We start from the raw sequence: 18,109 nt of genomic DNA on the forward strand, positions 1-18,109 counted from the left end.
CATGCCAAAGTGCAAACATAAATTAATAACTCTTGCAGGCGCCCATAGTGCCTGTGCTCTGTGTGCCTTTGCCTGTCCTAGTGACCAGACACAGTGCTAGCAGCATGCCTGGTGGAAGACTTGCATTTCAGTGTAGGGGACTGCCGATGCCTTCGATGATGACCTTGAGCAGATTTGGACCTAGAAGGGCCGGCTTCAACTGCACCATCCCCTCATAGAAAACATCAGTCACTGGCAAGGGCATTAGCAAAGAGGTATGGGTGGAAGGATGAATGGTATTATCCTGAAGGAGAACAGAAGGTTGATGCCCCATGGACCCACTGCCGCTTTGTGTGTGTGTGTGCGTATGTGTGTGTGTGTGGGAGGGGGCACTTGCATGGCAGCGACCGACCTTGCTTGACATGAGTCTGAGCTTCCAATGATTAATTCAATACATTGGATAATTGTTACCTCTCCTGCATTAGCATTTACAAAATGGACCTTGAGATGTTACATTAGAGATGGAGACACACATGTGTATGGAGTCATTCACCACATTCATGCTGTTTTTAAAAAATTATTTCATTACTGTTGCTTGCTATGTCAGAATTTTGCCCATCCCTAATTGCCTTTGAGAGGTGGTTTTGTGCTGCCTTCTTGGACCACTGCTGTTCAAGTGATACAGAGACACTCACAGTCTTGTTCGGAATGAAGTGCTGGGATTTTGACCCAACGATAGTGAAGGAACAGTAATATAATACCAAGTCAGGACGCTGTGTGACTTGGATGGGAATTTGCAAGTGGTGGTGTTCCCATGTATCTGCTGTCCTTGTCCTTGTAGATGGCAGATATGCAGGTTTGGAAAGTGCTGCTAAAAGAGTCTTGGTGAGTTGTTACAATGCATCTTGTATATAATACACGATGCAGCCACTGTGTGCCAATGGTGGTGGGAATTCGTGTTTGAGGCGATGGATGGGGTGATGATCAGTGGGCTGCTTTGTCCTGGATGATGTTAAGCTCTGTGTTCAGTTTCTGGTCAATGGTAATCCCTCAGGATGTTGATAGTGGGGGATGCAGTCATGGTAATCTCATTAAATGTCAAAGGGAGATAGTTAGTTACTCTCTTATCAGAGATATCATCTCTTGTCATTGCTTGCATTTCATAAGGTCACGGTCCAAACCTAAATGTTATCTAGGTCTACTGTATAAGGACACGGAACAAGAGACTGTAGGATAAAGGGAAGTGCGATGCGAGACCAAGGATTAAGTATAAGAATACAATTATCTTTGATGATTTCATCCCCATAACCAGCCAAGGCCTCATCTATTCCAGTGTTGACCAATATTGTCTCTCCCATGGGAGAGAGGTCATACAGGTTTCCATTTAGCTTCCGCTTTTTCTGACTGTACACTACTTTGTTTTGCAAGAGAGAGGGAGATGTGCAATGAGTATTGTGCAATCTGTTTGGGTTATATGGCTATCATGGTTAATAACTAGCAGCATGTGCAGGCAGTAAGATGTGAGGCTCACAGATGTTTTCAGCTTGTGAGGGGAGGTGAGCTGTGAATGTCAAGTATGAGTCCTAACTGATAAGAGATTGTGGAAGGTAAATAATGGGGCTATCATAAATTGAGCAGTAACTGAGGCTAATTATGCAGTTGGTAGACTACATCATTTGAAGATGCATTCACTGACCTTGGCCACTTGCACGAGGTCACTGAATCTCTTGTGATTCTGCATCCAGGTCCTCAGGGCATGACTCTCAGTGAACACAGCCTAGTCCATCATGTGAAACCGTTTCCCATCCATTGACTCTGTCTCCACCTCCTGCTGCCTTGGGAAAGCGGGCAGCATAATCAAAGACCCCTCCCATCCAGGTTATTCTCTCTTACAACCTCTTCCATTGGGCAGGAGTGACAAAAGTCTGAGAACACGCACTAACAGATTCAAAAACAGCTTCTTCCCTGCTGTTACCAGACTCCTGAATGATTCTCTTATGAATTAAACTGATCTCTCCACGCATCTTCTCTACTTAGTAGCATCACACTCTGTATGCTTCACCTGATGACTGTGTCTATGTATTTACATGGTGTATTTATGTATGCCCTATGTTTTTTCCTGTGTGGAACGATCTGTCTGGACTGTACGCAGAACAACACTTTTCACTATACCTTGGTACAGATGAAAATAAATTGAATCAAATCAACGACCTCCATTGCTATGAGCTGCCACATGTTTGGATACCTAGAAGGCCCACAAACAACTCTTGCAGCTCTATGGGATGGAACATTCTGGCTGATCACACCAGCGGGAATTTCTGGTCCCGCTGATGGTGCAACCCCGCCATGGGATTCCCAGCGGCGAAGGGTGAATTCAACGGGAAAGCCAGTTGACAATGGTGGAACCAGAAGATCCCACCATTGGACATTAGTGGGCTGTCGCTCCCCACTGCGAAACACGCAGCAGGTTGCTCAGTAAATCCTGCCCAGAATATCCCTCCTCCTCTCTAACTTTCCCACCAAGGTGCAGGTCCTAGAAAACGTGATCTCACTCTCTCTCTTCTGTTGTCACAATCTTCATTGTTTCCCAGGTCAGATTCACTTCCTGCATGACTTTCAGCACTTGCTCCAGCCACAATTAAGCCTCTTTAAGACATTCAGACAATGTTTAAGCAGGGCAGGTTCGCTTCAAATGGTTCTGGGAAATTATGATTTTGGACTCCCTGCCGATGCATGTAGCCATTGAACAGTGCAGTTAATGCTGCAAAAATCATTCCAATGAGCAGGTAGCACTGAAGTTGGTATGCAGCCTGCATTTTGATCAATGCCCTCAAATTCATCAGAATCCCATGCCCCTTTTTGAGGTATCCGATTTAGCCCCACAATCCCAGAGATCCATACAAATATTATTGGACTTTTCCCTTTGCTCTTCCTCTCTCTTTTACAACTCCAGGTAACTCATATTGGAATATGGACATTCAAATGACCGGACACTCAAATGACCACTCATTTTAGCCTAGACAGTGATTGTCGGTAAGGAATTTGAACTTTGATCCTGTCCTCATCCAAAGTCTAAGCACAAAGGGTTAATAAATAATGAGAGGTTAATGATTCACTGCTCATTACTTTATGAGCATTAAAATCGATAGAAATGCTCCCAATACTTCCCTGTGGGCTCAGTGCAGATTAAGCACTGAGCCTGGGACTCTCTAACTCATTGGACTCAGCACTAAATTAGGCAGTGCAATTGGTCCCTGACCATTCTGGGTACTTTTGACTTCTAAAGAAAGAAACAAACTTGAATTTAACTGACAAATCTCTAATAAAACACTGATATCTGAATGAACCTTGACCTTCCACTTGATTAAATCACAGTATTACATTTGACCTCTGAAGGATTGGTACATATGGAAACAGCGATTTAAAATGTCTATCATTCTGCAGCTCAGATCCTTATTGTACACTTTCAAGTTGCAATACATAATGTGGTTAATTGGTGCGATAACAATTGATGCAATATCAAAAACAGAATTCTGGAATGTTCACTGGTGCACTTTCTGGGACGAGATGTGATTGAAAAATAAAGCCCAAGAGCTTCAGTTCACTCAAGGCATTTTTGTTTTTATCACTAGGGGAGGAAACCACATCTGAGCCACACCCTATCTCACCTGGCTTCCACTCATACTCAATTCCCAGCACATCTCGAAACAGTGATCAGCTATCAGTATTCAACTCCTCAACCAAGGAGCACAAAGGTCAACGAAATGAAATGAAAATCGCTTATTGTCACAAGTAGGCTTCAAATGAAGTTACTGTGAAAAGCCCCTAGTCGCCACATTCCGGCGCCTGTTCAGGGAGGCTGGTACAGGAATTGAACTGTGCTGCTGGCCTACCTTGGTCTGCTTTCAAAGCCAGCGATTTAGCCCTGTGCTATACCAGCCTGAAGCACTTTGACTGTCAACTGTTCAGACCAAAAATCAAACTGGGAACTTCTGGTTTGGATGACTCAACTACATGCTAACTGAGCTACTGAGGGATCAAGTTATTCCATAAAGCAGAGTTGTTGGCATGCCATCTTAATAAGAAGTACTTCCCATTTCACCGAGTCCAATACTGTATGCACATTAAAATTCACAAAATTCTTCAGAAAACCATCACTGTACAAAGCCCTTTATTCCTTCACAGGCCTCATCCCATAATTCAACAGTATTCAGATGTTAGTTTCGGCCTGTTTGACAATAGAATTGAACTGAACAAAGAAGAAGGTTTTACTCAGTTAAATATAAGCCATTCGAAAATCAAGCCTTTTTTAAAAAATGAACTCACTGCAAACCAGCAGCAATGTGCACAATGTGAAATCTTGGTTTTCTGTTGAATTTCTACATAAGTGTCAGACATTGCAGTTAATTACACTGTACCGAGAGGATGTTGGAAGATAAAAAGGCCATCATGTTATAAATCCAGTGGATATATATGTCACAATAACTATTGCATTAGTGATTCAGTCTGATAAAAAAAAAGTATCGGTTAATTAATTATTATGAATTATTTAAAATAAGCATTTTGGAAAGGAAAGGATCAAAAGTTGATATATCTTAAGTTAAAAGGAGATGCAACTATTTTTCTTTTTGAAAAAGAAATGTTAAGTCGGTATTACTGTCGGCATGTTTGATATAAAGGTGATAAGACTTGAGAGACTGCACTAGAATTAACCTGCAACCACTTGATATAAAAAGCATATCATCCAATTAGCTAAATAAAGTGATTCTGACCAAAATACACAATCAGATAGTGGCAAACTCACCAACTGTCAGTTGCCCGGTAATCTGTCCAAGGTTATTGCGAGCATTCACGGTTACATTCCTGTCAGACTGCAACATCAGTGGGCTGTCCTGAGAAATAATGACAAGAGAGGAAAAATGGGGTGGGAAGGATAAAAATGATACTGAGGTGAGTTTGAAGAATGCAACACAAAATTACCAGAAAGGCTTTGCCAGAAAATGACTTGTAAATCCAAGTCATTTAATTCAAATCATCTGGTAACTGAATTTCGTAATTATTAAACTCTTACTTGATTGTGTTGGTGCATACCTATTTATATTGCATGATTTAAACATTTGGATAATTCACATTTTTGGCATTCAAATATCACTGAATTGTCAAGTATTAATCTTTTATAAAAAATCTATTTTAAAGTCCTTGATCAGTGCTTTTACATCCTTGCTCAGTTATCCCCTTATGGACATTGTTTTCTTTGCGTGATGAATAATTATTGAGTAAATTAAAGCGGAGTTGTTTCCTGAACTACATTCAGGGCTAATATAACCTCACCTGTTTCTGTTCATGCACATTGGCATAATAGAACATCTGGAGGCAGCAAATACGGGAGAGGGAAGATCAAACTTGAAAGATCCATTCATTAATTTGAGTAGCACAGAGGCAAACAAAGTCCATAAGACCAGAAGACATAGAGCAGAATTAGGCCACTTGGCCCATCGAGACTGCTCCGCCATTCAATCATGGCTGATATTTTTCTCATCCCCATTCTCCTGCCTTCTCCCCATAACCCCTGATCCCCTTATTAATCAAGAAGTCATATAAGTAGAGTGTATAGACATGTTCTAGGATGTGTGAATCCAGTTTCCAGCTAAATAAAATATAGGCCTTCCCATAAAGCAATTATGACCAGTTGTTTTAAACTGCTTAGGTCTAACTTTCACAGCTACACAAAAGCTTTACAACTCACACCTCCTCCCAACCCCAGTCCAGTAGGTTACCATGTTTTCCCAATATTGACACAATTGTAAATTATTCCAATTATTGAGCACTGGAGTGGGGACAGGTTTCAAGCTGTTTTGGCAGGGCATGCTTAGTTTTTCATTATCATTATGAAAGCAAAGAATGAGTGCAAATTTTCAGCACTGCGATCGATTTTTCAAAAATAAAGGACAAAAGAAAAACATGCAGTGGTATTTAACAGTCTTGTTGGTTATTATTTTTCTCAAAACGTTTGATGCAATTTAGGATTTGCATTTCAGGGACATGAAAGTAATAATGAAGCTGGAAAATATTATAGATTTGATTTCCAGCAGATTGGTGAACAAGGAATCGGAAAGTAGAAGCAGATGTAGAAGTCATGTGATTTGATGCCATGTGATTTAAATATCAAAGACCCGATCGAACGGCCTCGTCGTGCCCGACTCGGGACACGACGAGGCCATTAAATCCTGCAAGAGGCCTCTTGCGAGATTTGCGAAGCTCGGGACGTCTCGCGAGATCTAAGGAGATCTCGCGGGATGTCACGATCTGGAACTCGCTCTCACCGGGCAGGATCCAGATTTGCTTGCTGCGGCAATGGTGTTCCGTGCCCGTCCACCTCGACCCTGCATCCTACTTCTTTACAGAAGCCCCCAGCAAGCGGCAAGACTGGCAACAAACTACGTTGGATACTTTCCAATCTCCTCTCTCTCTCTCAGCAGCCACGGGCACCTGTTTCACAATTTTTAAAAACACAAGTTAACCCTGCCGTTGGGAATTCACCCCAGTGAAGGCGGAGAATTGCGGAGGCCCTGGAGAATACCGGGTCTGGCCTGCACATGATACGCCAAGGGTGTTTACTGTATGTGCGGAATGGAATGCATTGACTCCACTGTCGTGGCACAGATGAATAGAGATACGGAGTGAAACTGGTGCTCGCCACAATTTCGGCATCAAAACCGATTCTCTGCCCAATCATGGGCGAGATTCTCCGAACCCCTACCGGGTTGGAGAATCGTTGGGGGCTGGCGTGAATCCCGCCCCCGCCGGTTGCCGAATTCTCCACTACCGGAGATTCGGCGGGGGCGGCGTAGATTAAACCACCTACCTTACCGGTGGGACAAGGCGGCGTGGGCGGGCTCCGGTGTCCTGGGGGGGTGCGGGGCGATCTGGCCCCGGGGGGTGCCCCCATGGTGGCCTGGCCCGCTGTCGGGGCCCACCGATCCGCGGGCGGGCCTGTGCCCCATTCGGGCCGGAGAATCGAGCGTGGGGGCCCGCCAACCGGCGCGGCACGATTCCCGCCCCTGCCGAACCTCTGGTGCCGGAGACTTCGGCAACCGGCAGGGGCGGGATTCACGCCAGCCCCCGGCGGGGGGTCGGAGAATCTCGCCCCTGGCGTGGACGGCGCCGGTGGGAACCCGTCATATTAGGCAGGCCGCTCGGCCCATCCGGGCCGGAGAATTACCGCTCGCCCATTACAAACAGTGAGCGGTGATTCTCCGAGCGGCCAGCTGTGATTCTCGCCGCGCCGGTTTGGGGGGGGGGGGGGTGGGAGAATCACGTGCGGGTGCCAGGACGGCGTGGCGGGGCTCCCGCGGTGCCCCGGCGATTCTCCCCCCCAGCATGGGGGGGAGAATTCCGCCTAGTATTCTGCCCAGCTACAGACAGTGATTGGCTTCAGTCAGAAGGGAGGTTTTCAGAGGACTATGGAAGAAAACAGAACTCTCCAGGACACCGAGAGAAGAAGATGTGAGTTGCTCTTTCTTTCTCCAAAAAGGTTTCTTGCCTGCTGTTTCTGAATCTGTAGAGACGTCTTGCGATCCTGATGAATCGACAGTGAAAACCATTACAGACTGAAAGCAGGGATATCCAAATGGAGGCCTAGATTCAATTGAAACAGAGACTTTTATCCTATTCATTGATATTTTCTTTACTCACCTCTTTCCCCTCTGTGTTTGTCTGTATTGTGTGTGTGTAGAGGGTAAGGAGAGTTAGAGAGACTGGTTTAGGAATTTGAAAATAGTTAACCAGTTGCATTTGCTGCCTATTTAATTATCGCTATTGTTATTAATATAAAATCAACTGTGTTTAAATTTACAAACCTGGTGACTGTAGTTATTGGACAGCCAAAAACTAAAGACTTCAGGTATTTTTTTGAATTAATAATTAATTTCAATTGTGTTGCGACTCCAGGTCAAGTGGGGGGTGGTGGTGGTGGTGGTGGGGGGGGGGGGGTGAAATTGGCAGTCCACCAGCCCAGGGTAACAGTAAACCAATATTTTCAGCCATTTGTTCTGTTTCTGAAAAAGTTCTGTTGGTTTCCCACTAAAGATTTGGCAGGATTCCAGTCTATTGGGCCTCTGCCAGCATCTCTCCACCAAACCCATAATAAAATCTTTCCACCTCAATACCCTTCTTCCTAACAACCCATCTGTTTGTCTTACTCTCTTCGCCACCAATACATGGAGTACATAGTTAGTTCCTTGCCTGTTTTTAATGTGCTCTCCTCTTTTACTTCCATTTTCATTTAAGTTTGCTTCTTTATCTTTTTGCCTTATTTCTTTTCACTGTTCTTTCTCACTAGTGTCAGCTTTGCTCAGCAGTAGCACTCTCTCCTCTGAGTCAAAAGGGCTGGGTTCAAGAGAAACTCGGGCCTCACAATTCCAAGCAATACGGAGGGTGTACTGGCTTCTTGAAGTGCTAACTCGTGGACAAGATATTTAAATCTGTGAACGAGTCAGAACAGACTCAATTGGGCACCCTCTCCCTCTTATTGTTTATTATTTCCATCCTTATTTCCCACAAACGAAGGGGCCTACTGCTAGGTGATCACAGAGGGTAGTTAAGGGTCAGGAATCCGGGGCGTCATTCTCCGCCGGCGGGAGTCTCCGTTTTGCCGGCGCCCGGGGGTTTCCCGACGGCGTGGGGCTGCCCCACAATGGGAAACCCATTGACCGGCCGGTGTTACGGAGACTCCCGCCGGCCGGTCGGGGCAGAAATGTGGCGGGGCGGGTAGGAGAATTTCGCTCCTGGAGCCAGATGTCGGCCAGACTGGGAAAAGATGATACATTTCCTTCTCTGCAGGACATTTGTGAACCAGATAGAATTTACAAAAATTGGTGATAGTCATTATTGTCATGAGAGAAGTGCTGGTAGCAATTACTGGCGATCAAGGATTTATAACAACAATCTTTATTAATAACTTTGAGCAGCTGTTACATGCTTCCACTTTGCCTGTGCTCCGGTGAGAACTCCCGCACTTCAGACAGATGACCCTTTAAGTGGCCACATCATCACATGATCACCTAGAGCACAGCCATTATTATTGAGACTAGTTTTCAATTCCAGATTTTATTAATTAACTTCCACCAGGATTTGAACCTAACCCTAACATTAGCCTGGGCCTCTGGATGAGCAATCCAGTAACATTACCACCGTCGCCCCATAAATGCTGTAATATTCTTATGATTCTGTATACCAAGGTCAAGTCTACCTTTGTCGATGCATCAGTTCCTGTGTAATTGCTTCACAAATTTCTTCAGGTGGCCTGGCATACATTTATCCAAAACAGATTAACTGGCCATTTATCTCATTTTCTGTTTCTCCATTGTCCCTTTCCATTTTTTCCCCCTCTATTTACAATGCAACTCCCATCTATTTGATACCTTAGAATGTCAACTGTCCATTATATTATGAAATGGTTAGTAAAATAAATATTAGTTTCTATTAATAATTATAATGTGTGGTTGCATTTATTCATTCATGGGATGTCGGCTTCACAGGCTGAGCCAGCATTTATTGCCCATCCTTAATTGCCCTTGAGGGGGTATTTGAGAGTCAACAACATTGCTGTTTGGAATAACATGTAGGCCAGACCAGGTAAGGACGGCAGATTTCCTTCCCTAGAGGACATTAGTAAGCCAAATGGGTTTTTACGACAATCAACAATAGTTTCAAGGTCATCGTTAGACTTTTAATTCCAGATTTTTTTATTGAACTCAAATTTCACCATCTGTAGTGGCAGGATTAAAATCTGGGTCCCAGAGCATTACTCTGGGTCTCTGGCTTACTAGTCCAGTGACAATACCACTATGCCAAGTTCCCAAGTTGACAAATTCTGTGACCATGAATAAAAATAGCTAGTGACATCGAAACAAACCTGTTGGACTTTAACCTGGTGTTGTAAGACTTCGTACTGTGCTCACCCCAGTCCAACGCCGGCATCTCCACATCATGAATAAAAAGGCATTCCATTTGAATCTATGTTTGCATTACCCTTGTTTTTAAAAGGATGACCATTTATTTATTCTATGCCTTGTGAAATGAAATGAAAAATGAAAATCGCTTATTGTCACAAGTAGGCTTCAAATGAAGTTACTGTGAAAAGCCCCTAGTCGCCACATTCCAGCGCCTGTTCAGGGAGGCTGTTACGGGAATTGAACCATGCTGCTGGCCTGCCTTGGTCTTGCTTTCAAAGCCAGCAATTTAGCCCTGTGCTAAACAGCCCCTATTCCTCAAAGGTGTCTTAAAGTGCTTCACATGCGATAAATTACTTCAAAATAAGGAGCAAAATTCTCCATCCCGCCCCGCCACATTTCTGCCCCGACCCGCCGGCGGGATGCTCCGTTACACCGGCCGGTCAGTGGGGTTTCCCATTGTGGTGCAGCCCCATGCCGTCGGGAAACCCCCGGGCGCCGGCTAAACGGAGACTCCCGCCGGTGGAGAATGATGCCCCAGGTCACTGTGAGTAAATGAACAGGGAAAATCAGTGGCTGATTATATTAAAATGTTCCTCTGCTCAATATCAAAATAGTTCTTTGTATTTTCAAATGGTAGTACGTTTATCACAATAATGGGCGTCATTCTCCGACCCCCCAGCGGGTCGGAGAATGGCCGTTGGCCGCCGTGAATTCCGCCCCCGCCGCCCGCCGAAGTCTCCGAAGGGAGAAAGGTCGGCGGGGCGTCAATGGCGCCGCAGACCTCGGAGAATGGGACGGGTGGGCGCAAGGCAGCCGATTTTGGGCCTGCCGATATTCTCTCGTCCGGATGGGCCGAAGTCCCGTCGACGTGGTGACGGGTCACGTCGGCGTAAATCAAACCTCCTTTTAATCGGCGTCAACCTGTGCTCAAGGTTTACGCCGACCAGCGTGGAGGTGGGGGACGGCCTGGGGGTTTGGCCGCTGGACAGGCGATGGCGTGGCCGCAGTCTGAATGTGTGGGGGAGAGGTGTGTGTAGGGTTTTGTGTGTGTGGCGAGGGGGGTGGTTAGAGTGGGCTGGGCTCCGGGGGAGTGCCGGGAGGGGGGTTGCGTGCTGGGGAGGAGGATGGGGGGTCCGTGCCGGGGAGGGGGATGGGGGGTCTGTGCCGGGGAGGGCCGGGGAGGGGGATGGGGGGTCCGTGCCGGGGAGGGCCGGGGAGGGGGATGGGGGTCCGTGCCGGGGAGGGGGATGGGGGGTCCATGCAGGGGAGGGGGATGGAGGGGTCCGTGCCGGGGAGGGGGATGGGGGGTCCGTGCCGGGGAGAGGGATGGGGGGTCCATGCCGGGGAGGGGGATCCGTGCCGGGGAGGGCCGGGGAGGGGGGATGGGGGGGTGGTCCGTGCCGGGGAGGGGGATGGGGGGGTCCGTGCCGGGGAGGGGGGGTGCGAGGGCAAGTGAGTTGGTCCACCTGGCCAGGTGCCAGCCTCCAACAGTTGGACCCATGCGGTCCATGCCACCTTGCTGGGGGGAGGAGGGGGTATGGGCAATGATGACATGTCGTCGTTCCCCTCCCCCCACCAGGCCGTCATGTTTTCCGATCATCCAGCGATGTTGGCCGCCGTGGCGGCAGCCGCTCATGTCTATGTTGCCCTGGATGAGGAGGAGGAGGAGCATGCCAGAGAGGTGGCGCAGGCTGCCGCAGAGGGGCAGGCGGCAGCAGCCCAGGCTGGAGGGACACGTGACCGACAGGACGAGGAGGGCGAGGAGGACGTCGCGGCCCCACGGCAACGGAGGCACCTGAGGGCGCCCCGTGTGTACCGGCCCCGGTAGTCATACAAGGACCTCACGGACCGGGAATGCAGGAGGAGACTCCGGATGAGGCGGGAAACCGTGGCACACATCTGCCACCTGCTGGCACACCTGTCACCGCGTGGCACTGGCGGGGGACACCCTCTCCCCGTGTCCGTCAAGGTTACGGTGGCCCTGAACGTTTATGCAACGGGGTCATTCCAGGCACCGAGTGGGGACCTGTCCGGCATATCGCAGTCATCGGTGCACCGGTGCATCCGGGCAGTGACAGACGCCCTATATGCCATGGCGCACCGCTACATCCGCTTCCCTATGGACCGTGCCAGCCAAGATGCCCGGGCCGTGGGCTTCTCTGCCGTGGCCGGGTTCCCCATGGTCCAGGGCGCGATTGATGGGATGCACGTCGCCGTGCGGCCACCTGCAGATAACAGGGCTGTGTTCACCAATAGGAAGGGGACCCATTCGATGGACATACAGGTGGACTGCGACCACCGCATGATGATCCTGCCGTCTGCACTCGTTACCCGGGCAGTGTACACGACTCATACGTGTTGTCGCGGTCATCCATCACCGGCATGGACGAGGGACGCCATCCCAGGCTGAGGGGCTGGTTGCTGGGCGACAGGGGCTACCCATTGCGATCGTGGCTGATGACGCCTGTACGGAGGCCACGCAATGAGGCGGAGAACCGCGACACTGATGCCCATGTAGCGACAAGGGGAGTGATAGAGAGGTGCTTTGGCGTGCTGAAGATGCGTTTCAGGTGCCTTCACCTCTCTGGGGGCGCCCTCCAGTATCGGTCAGATAGGGTCGGCCGCATCATTGTGGTGTGCTGCGTCCTGCACAATATAGCCCAGCAGAGGGGCGATGTGCCGCAGGCAGAGGAGGGCGGAGAGGAGGAGCAGCAGGAAGAGGCGCAGTCCTCCCCAGATGAGGGGGATGGGGGCAATGGTCAGGGCAGACGGGCTAGACACGGGCGGGTGGCTGTCCACCGTTACCGGCTGGGCCAGAGGGCACGGGACAGGCTGATAGTGCCCGCTTCACTGACTAGATGGGCGTGGGCATCGGGTAGTATGGCCACAGACCGCACACCATGGCAACAGCCGACCACCCACACCCCACACCCACCCAGCACTCTCACCACCCTCCCCAACCCCACCCAGCCCACCCGCATGCACACCACCCCCCCCCATTGCAGATCCACCTGCGGCACAACGGCCGGGCTCACACAGTTGCCGGTGGACGCATGTCTATCGCAGGCCATGGAGGATGATGACAACCCGCCCTGCCATGAGCTCCTGGCTCTACATCGTTGGACTATGTCTGACCCATGGCCACAGTACCACGATCCACCCGGACCATCCCTGCATGCAGCTGTGACACTGCAGCGCACGGTCCCGTCCTCTGCCCGGGGGGATGTTGATGGCGGCCCATGGGGAAGGGGCAGACTCACCTGGGGCTGAGGTAAGACCAGCCCTCACACACATACTTGCGCGCAATGTACATGACACCCCCGCACGCTTTGGACAGAGCACAAAGGCAGCTTCGGTAGGTGGAACATTGACTTTAATAACGAATGGAGTTCATGCACGTGCCCTAGCCCCTAAAACTCATCTGTGCCCTGCACCCGTGCCAACTTACTCAGTGTCTAGTTGTTTGGCTTTACGGACCCTATGATTACGTCTACGTGGTTCCCCAGACGGTACAGCAGAACTGGAGGTGGACTCCTGTGATTCCTGCCCTCTGACACGGGATCCCTTTGGCGGCCGTTTCCTGGGGCATCCTGGCCTAGATGGACCAGGCTGCGGCCCGGGTGACTGGGATGGCAAGCTGACAGCCTGTCCTGCCCGTTGCCCACCCGATGTACCTGGGACGGAAGGGGGGGGAGTCCGAGGTGTCACGGTGTTCCGGGACCTCCCCTACAGGGGGACCCTGGACGGACCACAGCACCTCCTCCTCCCTCGGGGTGCCCGATGGGCCCCAGGCCTCTACATGGGTGGGGGATGCAAACGGACTGGCCATCCGATGCCCCCCCGACATCTGGCGCTGCCGGTCCTGGAGGCCCGTGCTGGTATCGACAGGGGTCTGCAGGTTTGCAGCCATGGAGCTCAGGGGATTGGCAAACCCTGTCTGTGACTTGGCGACGCCGGCTCGCACATGGCCAACGGCGCTGATGCCCTCAGCGATGGCCTGCAGAGACTGGGCCATGGCCTGCTGAGACTGGGTTATGGCCTGCTGAGACTGGGCTATGGCCTGCTGAGACTGGGCCATGGCCTGCAGAGACTGGGCTATGGCGTTGAGCGCCTCTGCCATCTGCCGCTGGCTCATGGCCTCTTGTGAAAGGGCAGCCATGTTCTGGGCCACAGACGCCGCCTGCACGGAAAGCCCCAGGCCTCACAAACCATTCCCCATGTCTGACACCGTCGCACCCATTGCCTCCACCGCGGACGCCACCCGTGCGGTGTCGGCCTGGGTGGCACGTATGACCGGCACCACTCCCAGCTCCTGGACGCGGGTGCACTCCTCCACCTGCGACTGCAGCCGCCGCAAGCCGGCCGTCACCCTCTTCACTCGTCTCCGGTTCGGTGGTTGCATCGGATCTATGGGTGGGTGTGGTAACTCCAGGAACCCGGGATCCATCTGGGCGGCAGATGTTCGCTTGGGCTGGGCTGCCCTCCGACCGCCCGGCCCCTCTGATGCTCCTACCTCGGCCTGCTGTACCGGGACGGCTGTGTTGTGCGCACCAGTGAGTGTACCAGACGCCTCATCACTAAAGTGCCCAACCGAGGTGAGTGTTTACCAGGATGTTGCCTGGTATGGAGGGAAAATCTTATGAGGAAAGGCTGACGGACTTGAGGTTGTTTTCGTTGGAGAGAAGAAGGTTAAGAAGAGACTTAATAGAGGCATACAAAATGATCAGGGGGTTGGATACGGTGGACAGTGAGAGCCTTCTCCCGCGGATGGATGTGGCTGGCACGAGGGGACATAACTTTAAACTGAGGGGTAATAGATATAGGACAGAGGTCAGAGGTAGGTTCTTTATGCAAAGAGTAGTGAAGCTGTGGAATGCCCTACCTGCTACAGTAGTGAACTCGCCAACATTGAGGGCATTTAAAAGTTTATTGGATAAACATATGGATGATAATGGCATAGTGTAGGTTAGATGGCTTTTGTTTCGGTGCAACATCGTGGGCCGAAGGGCCTGTACTGCGCTGTATTGTTCTATGTTCTATGTTCTATGTTTCTGCGATGGTGGATGGTGTTGGTGACAGCAGTGGCGTTGTGTCGTGCTCTTCGTCCCACTCTGAGTCCATGGCACTTTGGGGTGGGGGTTCGTCTCCACCCATCCATTCTGTGTCACTGTCCGGTATTTCGTTTTCCTGGGTAGTGCTGTCCTGGGGAGTGGTGTCCTGGGTAGTGGTGTCCTGGGTAGTGGTGTCCTGGGGAGTGGTGTCCTGGCTCGGCTGTGACGGGGGCCTGTGGCTGCCCCTCTCGTCGCTGGGTGGCACAGGCCTGCGTCGTCGCACCCGCACGAGACGGGTCTCTCTGTCTCCAGTGGTCTCCAAGGGACATCCTGTGGGCGTCGCATACCGGAGGGTCCGGGTCTCTCCGTCTCCCGTGGTGTGTGAGGGGCATCCTGCGGGCGTCGCATGCCGGAGGGTCCGGGTCTCTCCGTCTCCCGTGGTGTGCGAGGGGCACCCTGTGGGCGTCGCATGCCGGAGGGTCCGGGTCTCTCCGTCTCCCGTGGTGTGCGAGGGGCATCCTGCGGGCGTCGCATGCCGGAGGGTCCGGGTCTCTCCGTCTCCCGTGGTGTGCCAGGGGCACCCTGTGGGTGTCGCATGCCGGAGCGTCCGGGTCTCTCCGTCTCCCGTGGCCTCTGAGGGGCATCATGCAGGCGGTCTGCAGCTACGGGGATGGGTGCCTCGACGTTTGCTCCTGCGATACACAATGAAGCATGCATGGTTAGACACGCAGGCAGTGATCAGGTGATATGGGGCAGGGGGAGATAGGGGAGGGGGGATATGGGGACGGGCTGTTGGCGGCTCACTTGCTAGTACGCCCTCGACCTCTGCATCAGCAACCTCCCGGTCCTCAGGTCCGCCAGCCAGTTCCAGGGCCCTTTCCTCGTGTTCGGTCAGTTCCCTCTCATCAGCGGGGCCTCCTCCAGTCCTCACATGCTCCCTATTGTTGTGTGCGCGCTTCTCCTGTGGGGGATGGTGGCATGGGTAAACGGCAACAGTGTTAGACAGGTATATGAATGCACGCCATCGGTTGACCGTGTATTGCAGAGGTTAAGGTTAGGGCTGGATTCACTTGGGGATATGGGGGATATGGGGGAGGGGGGATATTGGGGATATGGGGGAGGGGGGATATGGGGAGGGGGATATGGGGAGGGGGATATGGGGAGGGGGATATGGGGGATATGGGGAGGGGGGATATGGGGGAGGGGGCGATATGGGGGAGGGGGATATGGTGGAGGGGATATGGGGGAGGGGGATATTGGGGACATGGGGCAGGGGGGATATGGGGGATATGGGGAGGGGGGGATATGGGGGAGGGGGGATATGGGGGATATGGGGGAGGGGGGATATGGGGGAGGGGGGATATGGGGAGGGGGGATATGGGGGAGGGGGATATGGGGGATATGGGGGAGGGGGAGATATGGGGGAGGGGGGATGTGGGGGATATGGATATCGGGCAGGGGGGGAGGCTCACCCTGGCTGCTCTGATGAGGTCGTTCACCTTCTTGTGGCACTGGGTGCCTGTCCGTCGTGTCAGAGCCACAGCGGTGACGGCCTCTGCCACCTCCCCCCCACAGACGCCGGCTGTGGCGTGGGGCGGCCGTACCCGGGATACAGGGCCTCACTCCTCTGCTCCACTGCGTACAGGAGCTTCTCCACATCCCGTGACTGGAACCTCGGTGCTGAGCGGCGGGCGGCCATCCGGTCGGGTGTTCCGGTCGGGTGGGGGGGAGCAGCGCGTCCTTATGAGCCGTCATGCCGTGCGGCGTGTATGACGCTGCACGGCGTGAACCACGTTAGCAAGCGCGGATCCCGTCACCTCGCTGCTAGCCCATTCCGGGCCGGAGACTTCGCGATGTTTTTGGTGGCGTGATGCAGGTGGCATTTGCACCGTTTTTTGCACCGATCGGCGGACTTTGCGCCGATAACGGAGAATTTCGCCCCACGTGTCTTAAAACTCTGGGATAGTGAGCGGTCAATTCCAGCTCACTTGACCCGGAATTGTAACACAGGTGAAATTAGGTGTTATTTTTAAATACCCAAGGTCCTTGATTGTGCCCAATAGTCACCAGGGGCGAGATTCTCCGACCCCCCGCCGGGTCGGGCGGGCTCCGGGGTCCTGGGGGTGTGCGGGGCGATCTGCCCCCGGGGGGTGCCCCCACGGTGGACCGGCCCGTGATCGGGCCCACCGATCCGCGGGCGGGCCTGTGCCGTGGGGGCACTCTTTCCCTTCCGCCTCAGCCACGGTCTCCACCATGGCGGAGGCAGAAGAGACTCCCTCCACTGCCCATGCGTGGGAAGCTGTCAGTGGCCGCTGACGCTCCCGCGCATGCGCCGTCCGGAGATGTCATTTCTGCGCCAGCTGGCGGGGCACCAAAGGCCTTTTCCGCCAGCTGGCAGGGCGGAAATTCGTCCGGCGCCGACCTAGCCCCTCAAGGTTGGGGCTCGGCCCCCAAAGATGCGGAGCATTCCGCACCTTTGGGGAGGCGCGATGCCCGTCTGATTTGCGCGGTTTTGGGCGCCAGTCGGCGGACCGCGCCGTTTCCGGAGAATTTCGCCCCAGGTTTGTAACTTTAAAACACAAGTTACCTTTTATTATGTACAGTATTATAATTAAACTGACATAAAATGTAACTGATTGTCTCATAACACTTTCCCAACCCTCCCTTCCTAACTTATCCTACTCTCTCTCTACACATACACACACACACACACACACAGACAAAGAGGGGAAAGGGTGGTGGAAAGGGAAAGAACATAAATAAAAATAAATGGATAAGGATCCTTGATGCACTGGGATGACTTCCAGTCAATGTTTCTCTGAATTTCAGGCTTTCATTTTGATACTTTTTCCTTTTAGGTTTGAGATGATTTTCTCTGGCAAGGTTGTCTACGTTCTCTGCAGACTCAACATCATTTCAGGTTCACAGCAAAGGATGTGCCAGGCACTCACTGTTTCAGAACAATACAGCAGTTATTTTATTTTAGTAAGCAGGAGAGAGAGTTCCTTTCACTTCCAAGGTCTAAAACACTTCTACCCAGTTCTCTCAGAAAGCATTACGTAGGAACCAATCACTGTCAGACAGAACACAGTTCCTGGCAACCCCCTCCTGGTTGCCAGTTAA

The 18,109-nt window shown here is 51.6% G+C and overlaps 1 protein-coding gene across 1 annotated transcript in view; it reads right to left on the reverse strand.

Annotated features, from left to right (window-relative positions):
- LOC140408932 (zeta-sarcoglycan) overlaps positions 1–18,109 on the reverse strand; it is a 780,044-nt gene that overhangs the window by 251,671 nt on the left and 510,264 nt on the right. The window contains exon 3 of the mRNA XM_072496835.1: positions 4,784–4,871. Within this exon, the coding sequence (XP_072352936.1) occupies positions 4,784–4,871 (88 nt within the window). The remainder of the gene's footprint in view (positions 1–4,783; positions 4,872–18,109) is intronic.

Source organism: Scyliorhinus torazame, chromosome 3 (assembly GCF_047496885.1).
Source record: "Scyliorhinus torazame isolate Kashiwa2021f chromosome 3, sScyTor2.1, whole genome shotgun sequence".
NCBI classification, from domain to species: domain Eukaryota; kingdom Metazoa; phylum Chordata; class Chondrichthyes; order Carcharhiniformes; family Scyliorhinidae; genus Scyliorhinus; species Scyliorhinus torazame.